The sequence below is a fragment of the Coenobita brevimanus genome, chromosome 24 (assembly GCF_032717465.1).
Source record: "Coenobita brevimanus isolate Jiangsu-jjx chromosome 24, ASM3271746v2, whole genome shotgun sequence".
NCBI classification, from domain to species: domain Eukaryota; kingdom Metazoa; phylum Arthropoda; class Malacostraca; order Decapoda; family Coenobitidae; genus Coenobita; species Coenobita brevimanus.
Window position 1 is genome coordinate 11,089,920 of NC_136977.1, and position 17,845 is coordinate 11,107,764.

The following is a 17,845-nucleotide window of genomic DNA, read 5'->3' on the forward strand; positions in this document are numbered from 1 at the left end:
CTTGGCTTGGAGGAGTGGCTGGTTAGGGTGGTTATGGTTATGTATGTGGATGCTCGCACCCAGGTAAGAGTGAATGGAGATTTGAGTGATGAGTTTTCCGTGTATGTTGGTGTGCATCAGGGGTCAGTTTTGAATCCCACGTTGTTTATCATGGTACTTGAAGCCCTCTCACGTGACTTTAGAAATGGACTCCTGTGGGAGATGTTGTATGCTGATGATTTGGTGTTGATTGCAGAGAACAAAAGGGAGGCAGAGGAAAGGTTTAGGAAGTGGTGAGATGGTATGGGGCACAAGGGCTTAAGGGTAAATGCAGATAAAACAAAAGTGATGATATCTAGGGTTGGTGGCAGTACTGTCAAAAACGAGGGAGAGTGGCCATGTGCAGTTTGCCACAAGGGCGAAGGAAGTAATTCCATCTTGTGCAGTGTTTGTGATAAATGGATGCACAAGAGATGTAGTGGTATCAGAGGTAGATTGCAAGATAATGCTGATTTTATGTATATGGTGTGCCAGGGAGAGCAGGTGGAGATTGTCAGGCATGAAAGGATTGAACTTGCTGGTGAATCTCTTGAGTGTGTAGAAGAGTTTTGTTATTTGGGAGACATGTTGTGTGCTGGAGGTGGGGCTGGAGCTAGCTCTGTGGCTAGAAGAAGTTCAGGGTTGGAAGAAGTTCAGGAAGCTCTTGCCTCTCCTGATATTGAGAGGACTCTCCCTACATGCTAAGGGATCTTTGTATGCAGCATGTGTTAGGAGTGTAATGCTGTATGGGAGTGAGACCTGGGCAGTAAAGGAGAAGGATATTCGCAGGCTCAGACGTACGGAAATGACAATGATTAGGTGGATGTTAGTGTGTCCCTGCGTGCAAGGTCTGGAGGGGCTGGGTTTACGATGGCAGAGTTGAGAGGTAGGATGGGACTGGAGTGTATTGGTGTTGTGATGAGGAGAGGTAGATTGAGATGGTTTGGGCATGTGGAGAGGATGGGGGATGATAATTGGGTGAGGAAGGTGAGAAGTGTTAATATTAGGGGTGGGGTTGTGAGGGGTAGACCGAAAAAGACATGTGACAAGGTCATTAAGTGTGACCTCAGGGTTAAGGGACTGTACAGGGAGGCTGCAATAGATCATGCAGCATGGAGATCCGCCATTAGGTGACCAAGGCTGACGCATTATAAGCATGTTGGAGCCTTTAAAAATGAAAATATCACCCTGCTAGCATTGTGTTCCCCCTGAACCCCACCCCATCCCTCCCTCCTTGTCCCTCACTACCCTCCCACCCCTTAAGCCTTGTACACACCGAGATACAAAGGCTATAGACAGTCAAGCGACTATGTATCTCGACTGTTAGGAGACAATCCAGATACAGACGGGGGACAGTCCAGAGACACACTGGAGACAGGGCAACTTTGTCTCTGGATTGTCTAGAGACTGTTGCGAGATGGTCACTAGACATTTCTGCTACTTTCTCGTTGGACTGTTGCTAGACAATTGAGAGACAGTCCAGCGACTTTGTAGCGCGTCCGTGATTGAACTATCCACCACATGAATTTTGAAATATCAGTTTACAACCAACATTTGTCATATTAAACTCAAGAAGTGATATTCCAGTCACAGGCAAAATGTACATGTGAAGATATACAATCATGGATGGATATACATATATGCAGTCAATCCTCGTAAATTGCGGCAATTTGGGTCAGGACCACTGCCGTGCTTTATGAATTCTGTGATTTATGAATAATAACTCTTATGTGAAAAATTAATTTGGGTCTGGACTTTGGCCAACTCGCCCCCACAGCACCCTACCTACACCTAACTAGGCACCATCAAACACAGTCATGCAAATTTAGGAATATTCAGTGCATGTATTAAGGGATCTCACCTTAATCCTTTGACGAAATTGCTTAAATGAATGGAGTGGGGTGGTGTTGGGAAGAACTTAGAACCTCTCAGCATTTGTTCTTCCCAAACTCTTTCACCAGCTCTGAAAACTTCTCTCCCCTCTCAACACGACAAATGAGCTCCAAACGTTGACTGTACGACAACTGCGGCAGCTTCTTGACGCCATACTGCTTAGAGCGCTTCACTGGGGGGTCGGGAGGGGCCATGGCTGGTAGGAGGCCGGGGGAAGTTGCACAAAAAAGGCAGGTAACTCTTGTACTCCACCGCGACGGTCTGTAGTGTGTGGACTGGCGGGACAAGAACAACAACAACATGGCGGCATTAGTATGCACATATGCCACCAGGGATGTGCGGTGGTTGGTTGTTGGGTTGCGATTTTCAGTTTGAATGCCTCGGTTTATGGTTCTTCTCGGAAAAGGCCCACTTGGGTGCCTAGATCCGCGATTTTCGTGACTTAACAGTGATTTAAGGTTGTCGGCAGTCTGACAGCCACATAGCTGTGATTTACGAATCCGAGATTTATGAACACGCGATTTACGAGGCGTCCGGATATTACAGGGATTACTTATACATTATATACTGTATATATATATATACTGTATATATATATATATATATATATATATATATATATATATATATATATACACAGTACCCTCGCGTCCAACACGCGTTTGTCCAGCACAATTCGCGTCCAGCACGGAAAGCAAAAAATTAGTACAATTTAATATGATTTAAGTACAGTACTGTAAAACGGGTGCGTAAGCAAAACACTGACGGAGCTCCGAGAAGTGGGCGAAATCCGCAGAGTTCGCCTCTAGCACGATCACCTCTGGTCCAACACGGTCATACAGGACGTCCCGTGACACTGACAGCCAATCAAAACTTCCAATTAAGTAGCCTCCCCCGCCCGCTATCGTGACGAGATCATGATGTCGCCCAATAAAAAACGCTTCTGCTGTCACGTGATGTTTCGTTTAGATTTCTCCCGCCACAGCGCCACTCAGTTGCATAATTCGCTTTGGACGGTGCTTTTTTCTCGCTGCATTTTCTGCCCTTGCTACTGCATTTTACCCTGTTCACGATGCCTAGGACGCCTTCTGAGAACCCCAAGAAGCGGCGGCACCTCCCTCAGGCCACCAAGCTAGCATTCATCGAGAGGCAGAAGAAAGGGGAGAGGAATTTCAAAGGATTTATGAGGGAGGTTGAGGAGGAGCAGCAGCCATTACCCGCTAGTGACGCCAGCAGCCATCCTCCAGGGACCCAGTAGGACTCCTTAGTCTCGGATATCACCTTCCATTCCCAGCAAGCCCACCAACATTATCCTAAAAGGTTAGTTATCATTCATAGTACAGTATCATTTATTATAATTACAGTAGTACCAATATATTTATAGGTATATGGTAGGTATTTAGGGTGACTTTTCCTAGGGTTGCTGACATAATTCATTTTTCCCCATAAGCTCGGTTGTTTGTGCAACACGTTTTTGGTCCAACACGGGACCCATGCATGACAATATTACCGTGTTGGACGTGAGGGTACTGTATATATATTTATCAATATATAAATATATATTTACGTATATATACAGTGAAATCTCGAATTTTGGTAGACATGTGTACCGAGAAATGACATCGAAATTCAAATCATCAGAATTTAAATTGAACTTTGTATGGGAAAAATTAGTTTGGGTCTGGGGCCTCCAAACCTCACTACGTAAAATCGTGTTTTTTTGCCCACACTCCCTGTAAACTTTATGAACTATAATTGTGGTTAAGTAATCATAGTTCTGCATTGTACTGTATTGTGATACTGTAGTGCAGAATACGGGTTTTTGCCTTGTCAGCAAGGGTATACTTGGTGTATTTCTGCCCCTTCCTGTATTCCCTTTTCTTCTTTGGCTGTGAAGATTTAGAGGCACCAGGCTTCTCTTGTCCATTACTACTGCTACCCGAAGAACCACTCTTGCCATCTTGAAACAGGTAAGTTGCAGCAAAAATACTATGAAAATACATACAACGAAATTGCAGTGAAATGAAGTGGAAGGTACAGGCTGAAAGAGTGGCGCTTGGCTGTAGAGGACAGGACAGTTGCAAGATGGCCACTGACAATAGAACATCATTTATTCATATGAAAAAAAAAAAAAAAAAAAAAAAAAAATTACAGGTGGTAGCAAATACAGTGGGCAGAATACTGAAAAGAAGAGGATTATGAACATAAGGAGTAACATAGAATTGAACAATAGAGACTGAGAAAAAAAAAAGCCATCTTGTTTAAACACAAGAACTCCCAAATGGGAGTAGGCGCCAACAACAACAACAACATCGCCTTGCGCACAGCTTGTTTTGGTTGGAGCCGGGCCACAAGAGCATCTAAAAACACGATTTTGGCATCAAAAAGTGAGCTAGGCGGACCACACAAAAATGCATCGAAATTTGAATTGTCGAAATCCAAACCATCGAAATTCAGTATTTCACTATATATAGATAGATAGAGAGATAGATAGATATACAGTAATCCCTCCACTATCCGATGTAATAGAGCCAAAGGCATGTCCGGAAAGTGGTCCTGTCTGGAAAGTCGGCCTCTGCCTGCTGGACTGGTACTTATGACCCTAACCCAGCCTAACTTTGAAAGCCACCTAAATAACTCCCTACCGGACATGCATAGCACTTATTTAAACATATTTAAAACCCTATTAGCCTGGGAGGAAGGTAGATTAGCAGATTAGCCTGGGAGGAAGGTAGAGTCCCGGAGGATTGGAAGTCAGGTATAATTATTCCCTTGTACAAAGGAAAAGGGGAAAAAGAAGTGTGTGGTAATCATAGGGGCATTTGTCTTCTTAGTATAATAGGAAAAGTGTATGGTAGGATACTTATAGACAGAGTTAGAGAAAGAACAGAGAAATTAGTTGGAGAAGAACAGGGAGGTTTTAGGAAGGGAAGAGGTTGTGTAGATCAGATATTCATTCTTAGATCTTTAGTGGAAAAGTTTCTAGAGAAGGGAAAGAAGTTGTATGCTGCTTTCATGGATTTGGAGAAAGCATATGACAGGGTGGATAGACAAGGATTGTGGAAAGTGTTAAGAATATATGGAGTAGATGGGAAGTTGTTGAATGCTGTGAAGAGTATGTACGATGGTGCGAAGGCTGCAGTGCGTGTGGATGGTGAACTAAGTGAATTTTTCTCTTTGAAAGTTGGGTTGAAACAGGGATGTGTCATGTCTCCATGGTTGTTCAATCTGTACATGGATGGGGTAATAAAAGAGGTACAAGGTAGGGTAGTGGATGTTGGAGTGGCCCTGGTGAGAGAGGATAGTGTTTGGAAACTCCCTGTACTGTTGTTTGCAGATGATACTGTGTTGTTGAGTGAAGACGAAGGGGAGCTGCAAGGCTTGGTGGATGAGTTTGGGAGAGTGTGTAAGAAACGGAATCTGAAGGTGAATGTAGGGAAGAGTAAAGTGATGGTCTTTGAGAGAGGTGAAGTCAGTGAATGTACAGCGAGGTTGGATGGTGAGGAATTGGAAAATGTGAGTACGTTTAAGTACTTGGGTAGTGTGATGAGTAAGGATGGAGGTTTGGAGGGTGAAGTGCTTGAAAGGGTACAGCAGGGAAGAAAGGTTGCTGGTTCATTGAAAGCAGTGACAAGAAACAGGGAAGTGAGCATGGAAGTGAAAAAGTTACTACATGACAGTATTGTGATACCAACTCTAACGAATGGAAGTGAAGCTTGGACGTTGTTGGAAGGACACAAGTCAAGAGTGAGAGCAGTGTAAATGAGTTATTTAAGAGGAGCCTGTGGAGTCACATGGAGAGATAGGCTGACGAATGAGGATATAAAGGAACGTTGTGGTGTTGATGTGGATGTGATAGGGAGCGTTATGAGGAACACACTGAGGTGGTTTGGCCATGTGGAGAGGATGGAGGGTGAAAGACTGACGAAGAGAGTGTATGTGAGTGAGGTGGAGGGGGGAAGAGGGAGGGGGAGGCCGAGGATGAGATGGAGGGATGGGGTGGAGAGGTATATGAGAGAGGGGGGTGTGAGTTGGGAGCAGGGTAGTGAAATGGTGGGGGACAGGACGACTTGGAGGCGATTTGTTTGTGGCCACCCCAAACGGGATTGAGGCGTCTGGCAATAGATAGATAGAAAACCCTATTCACACCAATAATGGACATAAAGCATGAAATAAATGAAAAGGAACCAGAGAATGAGGAATTAGAAGTATGGAAAATACTTAGCAGTGTACAGGCTACTTACAGCACATCTGTGGCCACCTCCTCTAAGGCTTTGGTAGTTGTAAAAATGCCCTTGAACCACGTACAGTAATCCAGTGTTGTTCAACACTTAATTCTTTGCACTGTGAGTTATAATTATTTAACACTGCACATTCTGTTCTTAATTGCATCATGCCAGTTTCAACCGCCTTTGCACTCCACAATTAATCCTTTGCACTCTAAATTCTAATTTCTTAACACTGCACAACACTGTAAATTCCCATGTGGTCTGGTGGCAAGGTATTGCAGTTTATTCACTGTTTATTCACAAAAATGAGCACGTGCAGCATCAATTGCAATGAACATCTTCCCTTGACGAAGGTTAGGCAGTAACTGGGGACAGGGTTGCCAGATCTGAGCTTGGCCACATTACCAAACTCCTCAATTTTCATTACCAAATTTAACTTTTCATTACCAAATTCTTAAAGGAAGCATTTATTCTTCACTAATTATATGTACAAATGAAAATAATCACTCTCCTTATAATCAGCAGCATGTTTATTTTTGCACTATGTATGCTAGCAGATTAATCAAAGAGAGCAGACAGTCCACCGTCTCCATTTTCTATATCTTCATACATGTGAAAAATCTGTTTGGTAATGGATCATGCTGATTCACTACCAAACGAACTTTTCAGTACCAAATTGGCCCACATTTGGTAATGAAAAATATTAAATGGCAACCCTGACTTGGGATGGGGAAGGGGAGAGGGGGGAGGAAGGAAGGGGTAAAGCTGCTGTGATGTAAACAGCTGTTTGGTGGTGCACAGCAATTTCAAATTACATGTGGGAAAAAATTCAGTTTTTTTAAGGATTTTTTCTTTTTTTGGCCATTTTTGGGTTCCAAAGGTCCAGGCCCACAATGTAAGTGGGGAGTCCGGAAAGTGGACGTCCGGATAGTACAGGGATTACTTACTGTATATATACAGTAATCACTCTAATATCCGGACGCCCAATAACCGAACATCCCCACTAACTGAACCTTATCGTCCTGGGATCAAACATTCCCAAAATGGTCCGAAAATCCAAAAAAAAAAATTTAAAAAAATCGATTTTTTGCCGTCTGTAATTTGAACTTGCCGCGCGCGCCGCGTGAGAGCATTGTTTTGGTTCATCATTCCTCCGATGTCCAATAGAGCGCCGCTGCATCCTCCCCACTTCCCGCCTGTCTCTCACCGCGACTGGACCTACGCTTTTCGCAATGGCTGCCCACGTGCTCGCTTTTGTGGTGGTGCCGTACTTGCTGCAAGGCCTCCTGCTGCTCTCTGCCCTCCTCTTAGTGTGTGTGATGATGGCCCTGCCTCCTGAGAAAAGGAAGAGAGTGGTGTTGACTCTGGAGAAGAAACGGGAGATATTGGAAAAAGTTGATGCGGGTTGGTCTTCTTCACGCATTCTCCGCGAGTTTAACCTGGCCCGGTCGACTTTGTTCGATATCAAACGTTCCCGAGACAAACTCATGCAGTACACGGCTGACTTCTCGTCGAGAAGCAAACGCAACGTGGAAAGGAAGGTTATGTTTACCCCCAAGTTTGCAGAAATCGATCGATCCACGTTGATTTGGTACCGACAGCAACGTGCAGCTGGTGTGATGGTACATGGAACGGAGCTGAAGGCTGCTGCTGAGAAGTTTGCAAGGCTTCACGACGCCCTAGACTTCAAGGCATCCGAGGGTTGGCTCTTTGCGTTTAAGTTGCGACATGGCCTTACTAACCGTAAAGCACATGGCGAAGCATTGGACGCTAACGAGGATGGAGTTGACGAGTTTCGGCACAAGGTGAAAGGCTTGATCGACAGGGAGGGCCTCACTCTCGGTCAAGTCTATAACGCAGACGAAACTGGCCTATTCTATCGCTCGGTGCCAACGAACACTCTAGCCGATGAGAGGGAGAAGCGTGTACCTGGCCGCAAGCTTTCTAAGGAACGGATATCTGCTTTGTGTTGTGCCAGTGCTAACGGCATGCACCGGCTTAAGCCCGTTATTGTTGGCCGTGCAAAGCAGCCTCGGTGCCTTCATGGGGTGATGGATGTCCTTCCTGTCGTATGGTACCATTCTTTGAAAGCATGGTTCACAGCTGTGATTTTCAAAGACTGGTTTCACCGTCACTTCGTCAAGGAGGTCATCCAGTACCAGACGAAGACACTGGGAATCCCTCGCGACCAGGTAAAGGCTCTCCTTCTCCTCGACAATGCACCTGCCCACCCGTGCGACAAGGACTTGGTTGCTGAGAATGGCCGTATTAGGTGCATGTTTCTGCCACCTAATACGACTGCTCTCATTCAACCCATGGACCAAGGAGTAATCGTGGCAACAAAGTGCCTGTACCGTCGGAAGTTCCTGGACGAGGTGATGGTTGTTCTCGAGGACGAGGACGAGCGCAGGGAAGGACGTGACACTTGAGGCAAGTGGACTTTGGAAAACCTTCGCCGCTGCAACATCAAGTCTGCGCTGTACAACTGGGCTAGTGCATGGAAGGAAGTCTCTGTGAAAACTCTTGAAAATGGTTGGTCTCGTCTGCTTCTCGGAACAGATGTGGAGTACGATTTTCTAGGGTTTGACGTGGATGACTTCCATGCACGGCTACGTACGCACGGCGACGATGTTGATGTGGATGATGTTCGTGAGTGATTGGACGACGACGAGGGCGATCCTGGGTATCAGACGTTGTCTGATATCGAGATCGCGTCTTCGGTTGCTGGTGTCAGTCCCGAACTTGAAGATTCCGACGACGAAGGCGATGATGATGCGGACTCCTCTCAGCAGGACACTACTCCAGCCATCCCCAAGCTGAGCGCACTCCGGGAACATCTAGAGTTCGTCCTAGACTACCTGGAACACCCGGACTGCGACAGGGAGATGGGGCCCTTGGGACTCGTGGAGGAAGTGCGTGCTTTCCGGCAGCGCATCATCAATCGCCAGAATCGTCGGTCCTTGCGTCAGTCAACGATTGACAGTTTTTTCAGGCCCGTGACCCCCGCTGTGCCAAGCCCTGGTTCCACTCCGTTGCCTCCCCAAGACAGGCCCTCATGCTCCGAGCCACAGCCCAGCACATCAGCTACAGTGGAGTCACCGCTCGATGTGAGTTTGCGGCTTTCCTCAGAGTCTTCTGTAGTCGGTACGCCATCACCACGACCCACCGATGCACCCCTTGGTCGCCTGCCAGTGATACTCTCGGACTCTGACAGTGAATAAACAGCAAGAACTTCTCCACTAGACCACACGGGAATTTTGAGTGTTGTGCAGTGAAAAAAACGGTGTGTTGTGTTAAGGTTTTCGAAATGAGAGAAAAGACTCAGTGGACACAAAATTTAACGTAACTAACCTTCTTTGTTTTGGCTTTAGAAATTTTGAAAAGATTGGGAAAAGTTAATGTGCAACACTAAAGTTAACTGGAACATTATTTGGACTAACGTGAACACTGTGAAGAGAACGGACTTCTGTGTGTTATTGACTAAGTTCAGTGCAAGACTTCAGGAAGAGTGTACTGCAAGTGCTTCAGGAATTCGTTCTTACTGTCAGAGTCCGAGAGGAGGTGGTTATTCATCGAGGTGGCCAGGGACTTGCTGTAAGTAGCCAGAATGTTTCATATTGTACTTTTTTCCATACTATACTTACCAGAATGTTTCATACTGTACTTTTTTCCATACTATACTTACCTCATGCATGTGCAGTAGGAATGTGTTTTTCAGAGTTAGGCTAGGTTAGGGTCCATAAGTACCAGAATGTTTATTAATGTATGAACATACTTCTAAACCCTCATTTTATGTTTCTTTTGCATTTATTTCAGTCATTTATGTGCCTTATTGGTGTGATTTGGGTGTTAAATAGGTGCTATGCATGTCCAGAGGGAGTTGTATAGGTGTTTCTCTGAGTTAGGGTCCATAAGTACAAGTCCATAAGCTGGGGCCCAATATCCGGACGAAACCAATAACCGAACCTACCAATGGCTCTATTGATCCGGATATTGGAGGGGTTACTGTATATATATATATATATATATATATATATATATATATATATATATACTGTATACTGTATTTTTATCTATATATATAGAAATATATATATATACACCGGTATATATACTGTATATATATATATATATATATATATATATATATATATATAGTAATCCCCATACGATCTGGATGCCCACTTTCCGGACATCCCCACTTACCAGATATTTTGGTCCCGGGATCTAATATTCCCCAAATGGGCCAAAAATCGCAAAAAATTAGAAAAAAATCCGACTTTTTTTTTCTCACCTGTAATTTGAAATTGCCGCGCAGCGCCTAACAGCTGTTACACCATGGTCCCTTCACCCCTTCCTTCCTCCCTCCTCCCCACTCCCCACTCCCCTGTCAGGGTTGCCATTTGGTATTTTTCATTACCAAATGTGGTCCAATTTGGTAATGAAAAATACGTTTGGTAATGAATCAGAATAATACAATACCAAACGGATTTTTCACACATATGAGGATACACAGGATGGAGATGGTGGATTGTTTGCTCTCTCTGATTAATTTGGTAGCCTATATATCGTGATAATAATCAAGATGTTGTTAATTATAAGAAGAGTGATTACATGTATTTCTACCTGTATATGTAATTAAAGAAGAATAGATGCTAGCTTTACGAATTTGGTAATGAAAAGTTATAAATGGTAATGAAAATTAAGGAGTTTGGTAATGTGGCCGTTGCGATCTGGCAACTCTATTACCCCATCATCAACAGTCACAGTCTAACTCCGATCGAGAGCAGATGCTTATCGCAATGCAAGCCACATGTTCTCGTTTTTTGTGAATAAACAGTGAATAAACTGCAATACCTCACCACTAGAACACACAGGAATTTACAGTGTTGTGCAGTGTTAAGAAATTAGAATTTAGAGTGCAAAGGACTAACTGTGGAGTGCAAACTGGCGGTTCAAACCAGTCCAGGAGCCAGGGACTTGTTGTAAGTACCCAGAATGTTTATATTATAAACTCACCTCTAAAACTCATTCTCTGGTTCTTTTGCATTTATTTCAGTCTTTTATGTCCTTATTGGTGTGATTTGGGTCTTAAATAGGTGCTTTGCATGTGCAGAGGGAGTTGTTTAGATGTTTTTCTGAGTTAGGGTCCATAAGTACAAGTCCAGGAGGCTGGGGCCCACTATCCGGACGGGACCACTTTCCGGACATGCCTTTGGCTCTATTACATCAGATAGTGGGAAAATTACTGTATATGTATATATATATATATATATATATATATATAATATACAGGGAGTCCCTGGAGTTATGTCATAAACTTTGAGAAATGACAGATGAGGGAATTCTAAGGAAAAAATGTTATATGAACATGTGTCCAAATCTCAACCGTTACGGAGCTACAGTTACTGATGACCTTATGGGCGAAAATGGTCTCCTTCATAATTCACCCGTAAGGTCATCAGTAACTGTAGCTTCGTAACTGTTGGAATTTGGACACATGTTCATATAACATTTTTTCCTTAGAATTCCCTCCTCTATCATTTCCCAAAGTTTTTTACTTAATTCCTGGGACACCCTGTATATATATATATATATATATATATATATATATATATATATATATATATATATATATACAGTAGAACCTCTTTGGTCCGGACCCCTTTGATCCAGATTTCTGTTAATTCGGACAAAATTTAAAAATAATAAGCTCCAAAAATATGTTGAAAGTAATTCTAAAGTCATTTTCAGTATCGGCGCGGAAAGCGATCATCATTCGTTTAGTCTCGGATCACGCTAGGTTGCAACATGGGCGCCTGTTTAAACACACGCTAGCATTCGTTCCATCAACTAGTTCACCAACCATTTATATTTTTACGCTGTATTTCAAAAGTTAATCCTCCTTACCATGCCCCTTAATGCAAGTGTAGCTTCTGCAATGAATAAAGGTGTTAAAAGGAGGAGTTTTGCTTACACAAAAATGGGTCAGAATATTCTGCAGTGTTTAATGATTACTGTAGGTTATTTTTTGTACTGAAATGTGCTTTACTTGTACATCAAACATTAGCTTCTCGCCCATATGGACGTTATCAATATGCCAAAGATGACAATGTATTTTTTGCCTACCTAAGTATTATTTTTATTCCAAATATTACAGTTAATTAATTAATTAATTTTTTTGCCTACACGGGCCTTAGTCACTTACTACAATTTAAAATATAGGCTAGTTTCTTGTCATGGCCTTACCTGTAAATTATGCAATACAAAACTATTTTATATGATTAGTTTGGTTATTGTAGTATCCTTTCATCTTTTGCAGGTACGTAGGGTTGACATATGCCACATATGTTAATAATTAACAAACATACCATATTTAGACAGTTTTTGGTATGAACTGGAGATTACCCTGATGGTCTGGACAATCTGCTAATTCGGACAACCCTTCCCCCCATATAGTCCGAATGAGAGAGGTTCTACTGTATATATATATATATATATATATATATATATATATACATATACATACATACAGTACATCCTTGAAAAATACGCGTTTGAATTGTGTGACTCGCCAGTTATACAGGTGCCATCTCAAAAAATACAGTTAAATAATATTCGTATTATGCGTGTATTTTAAAATTGTGCAGGCACATCTGGGAAAACTGAGCCATTCCAGCTACGTTCCGTACTACCTTATGAGGCAGATGGAATGCATAAGGTGACCAGACTGTTTGGTATTTCATTTTCTTTGGATTATTCATAATTTTACTAATTTAACATAATTTCATAAAAGAAGGTCATGTTATAACTAATGTAACCGTAATTTTGTAAAAGCTGGAAATTTAAGATGCAATGCACATAAAGCGGGACTCAGGTCACCCTATTCTAGGCATCCCAACTCCCCCTCAGTATTCAAACGTTCTTGCATTGTTCAGGTCTACCAGGCATAATTCACGTGTTATACATTGTATTCACTGAATCGTGAATTCTCACCACGGCACCGCCACCTGTCATGAAGAACAAGAATATTAATTTAGAAACTGAACTGAAGGTTATTGAAATGAAGAAAGTAGGAAAAAGAAATTGTGATGAAGAAAGTAGGAAAAAAAAATTGTGATATCATTCGGGAGTTTGGCTTGGGTGAGTCAGCCATAAGGCTGATTTTAAAGAATGCTGACAAACACGAATGCAACAATTGACTTTTTTTTTTTTTTTTTACTATGGTTAACTTTTTTTTAACAAATATATTACTATACAAGTCTGTAAAATGTGTATGTGTGTATAAAAAGATGAGTAAAATGTGGCAAAAATGTGCCGACTGGGGAGGATGTCGACCATATTCTATTTATTGTGGTGTTTATAGTACAGTATTTGAATTATGCGCATTTCCAAAAATGCAGTGCGCATTGTTGACCATATTTGCCCATAATTGAAGGTCCGAGTGTATGTGTGTGTGTGTGTGTGTGTGTGTGTGTGTGTGTGTGTAGAGAGAGAGAGAGAGAGAGGCATACCCTGGTTTAACGATGTAATTGTTTAGGTAAAACCCCATCGTTAGGTTGGGTATCGTATATCGGAGTACAGGCATACCCCGGTTTAATGATCTAATTGGTTAGGTAAAACCCCATCCTTTGGCGAGGTATCATATATTGGGGTACTTTTAACATGTATTTCAATGTGAACCGTTTACCAGCCTTGGGTTTCCCCCCAAACCAAGTCCAAACCCCACCCAGATGAGCCCTAAAACAGGTTGAAAGGTAATCTAAATGGCGTAACAGCTGCCAAGGAAGCTAACCTAAGCCTAACACCTATAAATAACTCATTAAATGCAACAAATCAAGTCTGAATATCGTCAAATATAAGTCAGGAAAAAATCAAGCTTAGTAAACTGTACCTGAAAATGACAGTGTTCACCCCACCTATGGCTAAAACACATTAATTGAAGTCTAAAAAGAGTTTATAAATCAACCTAAACACACAATTTTAGTCTAAAATATCATCAAAATTGGTAAGAAAAGTCAAAATCCATTGTTAAACCGGGGCTTGGCCATCATTAGGTGGGGTATGGTGCATTTTCTACCCCTATCATTAAGCCAGGGTATCGCATCTAGGGGTATCGTATATTGAGGTGTTACTGTACTTTTAAGATGTAAAGAAATGTGGAGTGTTTACCAGCCATAGGTGTTCCCCCCAAGCCGAAAACCCACCCAGATGAGCCCCAAAACAAGTTTAAAGCCTGTCTAAATTGCCTAACATCTGTCAAGGAAGGCAGCATAAGCCTAGCACCTGTAAATAACTCACCATAACCAACAAATAAAATCTGAAAATCGTCAAATATGTCTGGAAAAAATCAAACTTAGTAAACTGTACCCCAGAAATGACAGTGTTCACCCCACCTGTGGCAAAAACACATTAATCTAAGTCTAAAAACAGTTTTTAAATCAACCTAAACACACAATGTTAGTCTAAAATATCATCAAAATCAGTAAAAAAAAAAATCAAAACCCATCGTTAAACTGGGGTTTGGCCATCGTTAGGCAGAGTATGGTGGTATTTCTACCCCCATCGTTAAGTCAAGGTATCACATCTAGGGGTATTGTATATCTTGGTATTACTGTATATGTGTACACACACACACACACACACACACACACACACACAGGGGTTTATCATAAAGTTCTAGGCCTTAAGTATAAAGAAAAACAATAGTAAATCATAACCATATTTTTCATGGTAGTCACCATGAACCTCTAGACACGTGTTATAATGTTCTCAGAGCTTTTCAGTGTTATTCAGATATGTTTTATCATGCTTGTTTAACCATTCTTATATGACTGTCTTGAGCTCATCATCGTGCTTGAAGCGAGTTCCACAGAGGTGGCCCATCAAATTTGGAAACAGGCGAAAGGCACATAATGTCAGGTCTGGAGAATACAGCAGGTGCAACATCTCTTCAAACCCACAGTCTTGCACAGCTGCATTGGCATTCCGTGACATATGGGCTGGAGTATTGTATTGGAGCAACAAAGAGATCTTCAAGAACTTTCCTGTTTTTCGTCAGTGGACTGGCACAAATGCCGATGCAAATTGGTGTAATATTAACCCATAACGACAATCTTTTGAGGCATGTAGTTGATATTAATTACTGTTTCTCCATCGTAGAAAATGGATCTTGCTGGCACTGGTTTCAACCTTGAAATTTTTTGGTGTTGGAGAATGGTGTGCTTCCATTGTTTTTATTGTTGTTTGTACTCAGGATCATACTGATGGATCAGTGTTTATCTCCAGTCCCAATTAATCAGCATGAGATTCTCCTCTCAACATCGAATATGATTTTGCTTCATTTCAGGAGTCAGCATTCTTGGTACCCAACAAGCACACACTTTGCTCAGATGTTCGTGAAGGATGGATTCCACTGAGCCTTAACTAATCCCCAGTGTGTGCCATTTGAGACCTTGTCACTCTTCTATTGCCCATCACAATTTTCTCCACAGCCTCAATGCCTTCAGCATTGATCAATGTTGAAGGCCTGCCAGACATGGTGTCATCCTTGAGACATGTCCTGCCACGGCAGAACTCTTCACTACATCTCTTGGAATGGAGACTGGTTCTGGTACATGTTGACCTTGCAAGCATGAATCTTTGCAGGCTTATCATTCACCAGTGTCAAAAATTTTACAACAGCACAGTTCTTAATTTTGACTTTCACTTACCATGCTGACTGAGGTCTGAAAACAGAGGAAATATGCAGATAAACTCAACAACTAGAAAAGTGAAATTTGCAGCTTTTGATACATAAGAATGGGGTTTCAAATTATAAAAGGCCCAAAGCTCTAGGACTGCAGCTTCAGAGTTAGGCCGAGAATTTTTTGATCACCTCTTCTATATTCATATATACAGAGTGTACATACAGCGGTCACTTATTTATTGTGCACTTGATTATAGCAGTTTTCATTATCACTCCAAGATGATAATCTGTACTTGTGCCATTGTTGTGCATTTTTTAGCTAAAAAACTTCATTATTGCGCACCTGAACTGGTTTCTGCTGATATTGATGGTGCAAAATCCGCATCTTCTGATGGCTTTGAGGGATTCAAAGATGAGGCCCTTCTCATGGAGTTAATTCCAGGTGGTGGAGATCACAAACTCTCCACCTCCTAACCTCAGAACCCCTTACCTGAAATCCATCTTTCTCTATGTGATCCATGTTTCTTCTTTATTGTGTCATTTTTGGCATTTTCAGTTACACTGTGTATGTGTGTGTTTCTGATACTTATCATAACAGGATGTATGTATGTATTTAGTGGGTATAAATTGTTGTAAAAGGGAAAATCAGGATTTACAAATGGGGTGCCCAATGCCCGTTAGGATAAATCCCATAGGGTCTGTTTTTGTCACACAATTTTGTTACCATGCATTAGGCATGGTACCAATTATATGCAATAACCAAAGGATCACTGACTACGTACAGTATATATTTCTATATATATGTCTCTGTCTATATACAGTATATGTAATATATGTCTACTGTATAGATAGATAGATATAGATATCGCTCACGTTTTTGTTTATAAAGGCTTCAACATGCTTGCATGCATCAGCCTTGGGCACTTAATGGTTGTCCTCCATGCTGCTGCATCTCTAGCAGCCTCCCTATCAGTCCCTTATCTCTGAGGTCACTCTGTGACCTTGTTCCAGGCCCTATTTTGGCCTGCATCTTGCAACCCTACCTCCAGTGTTCACGCTTCTCACTTTTTGCACCCAAATCCAAGCCCTCATCCTCTCCACATGGTCAAACCATCACAGTCTACCCCTCCTCATCACAACACCAATACACTCCAGTGCCATACAACATTACACTCATAACACATGCCACATATAAAGATCCCTTAGCAAGGAGGGAGACAAATAGATATATATATATATATATATATATATATATATACTGTACATACTGTTTGAGCTAATGAATTGTTGCCCTAGATATGGTACTGTTCTGTCATATACTTGATTCTTCCAGGTATACTGCAGACCAAGTTCAAGGCCGCTGGAGCAATTTGGTGACATTATACCAGCGTATGGTAGAACACAATTCAAAGCCTTACAATGAGCCTATAACTGTTGCCTTCAAAGAACATATTGAACGCATCTTTAATTACGTCCCTGAACGGAACTCTAAGTGGCTTAAGATCATGGAGAAGCGTGGCAAAACTCCCAAGCCACTTGCCAGTAAGTACAAAGTTACGAATTTCGTTCCCTTCAGTCCAAGGATTGTCTTCAGCTGAATTCTGTAAAATTATTTGGCAATAGCCAAAATAATAATTAAAAATACATCCTCTGGCTGAAGAAGTAATGGCATTGTTTTTATTCCCCTCATCCCAAGGGGTTCCTTCCCTAAGCTGAATAAGTCGTATAGCAGTAGCCAGAGTAAAGTAGGTATCCTGCAGCTAAAAATTGTTAATGATTGGAGAGCGCTGCTGTTCTTCCTTGGTTAGGGTATGTTGAGTGTTATGACTGTAAAGTGTTGCCTCAATTTTCATACTCTGATTATCATGGCACCAAAGTGGGTGTAGGCTAGATTTCACCCTTTTCATTTAGTTTACACCTCAGCAGAATTATGAAAAGAAAAAAGAAAATTATAATTATTATGATGAAGAACACTGGGGATACACACCTTAAAGTGTTGAGTGTTTCTTGGTGAGAG

The 17,845-nt window shown here is 41.9% G+C and overlaps 1 protein-coding gene across 1 annotated transcript in view; it reads left to right on the forward strand.

The window, feature by feature from the left end:
- LOC145393549 (uncharacterized) overlaps positions 1-17,845 on the forward strand; it is a 252,668-nt gene that overhangs the window by 78,043 nt on the left and 156,780 nt on the right. Inside the window, exon 7 of the mRNA XM_080267700.1 lies at positions 17,162-17,370. Coding sequence (XP_080123826.1) covers positions 17,162-17,370 — 209 coding nt within the window. The remainder of the gene's footprint in view (positions 1-17,161; positions 17,371-17,845) is intronic.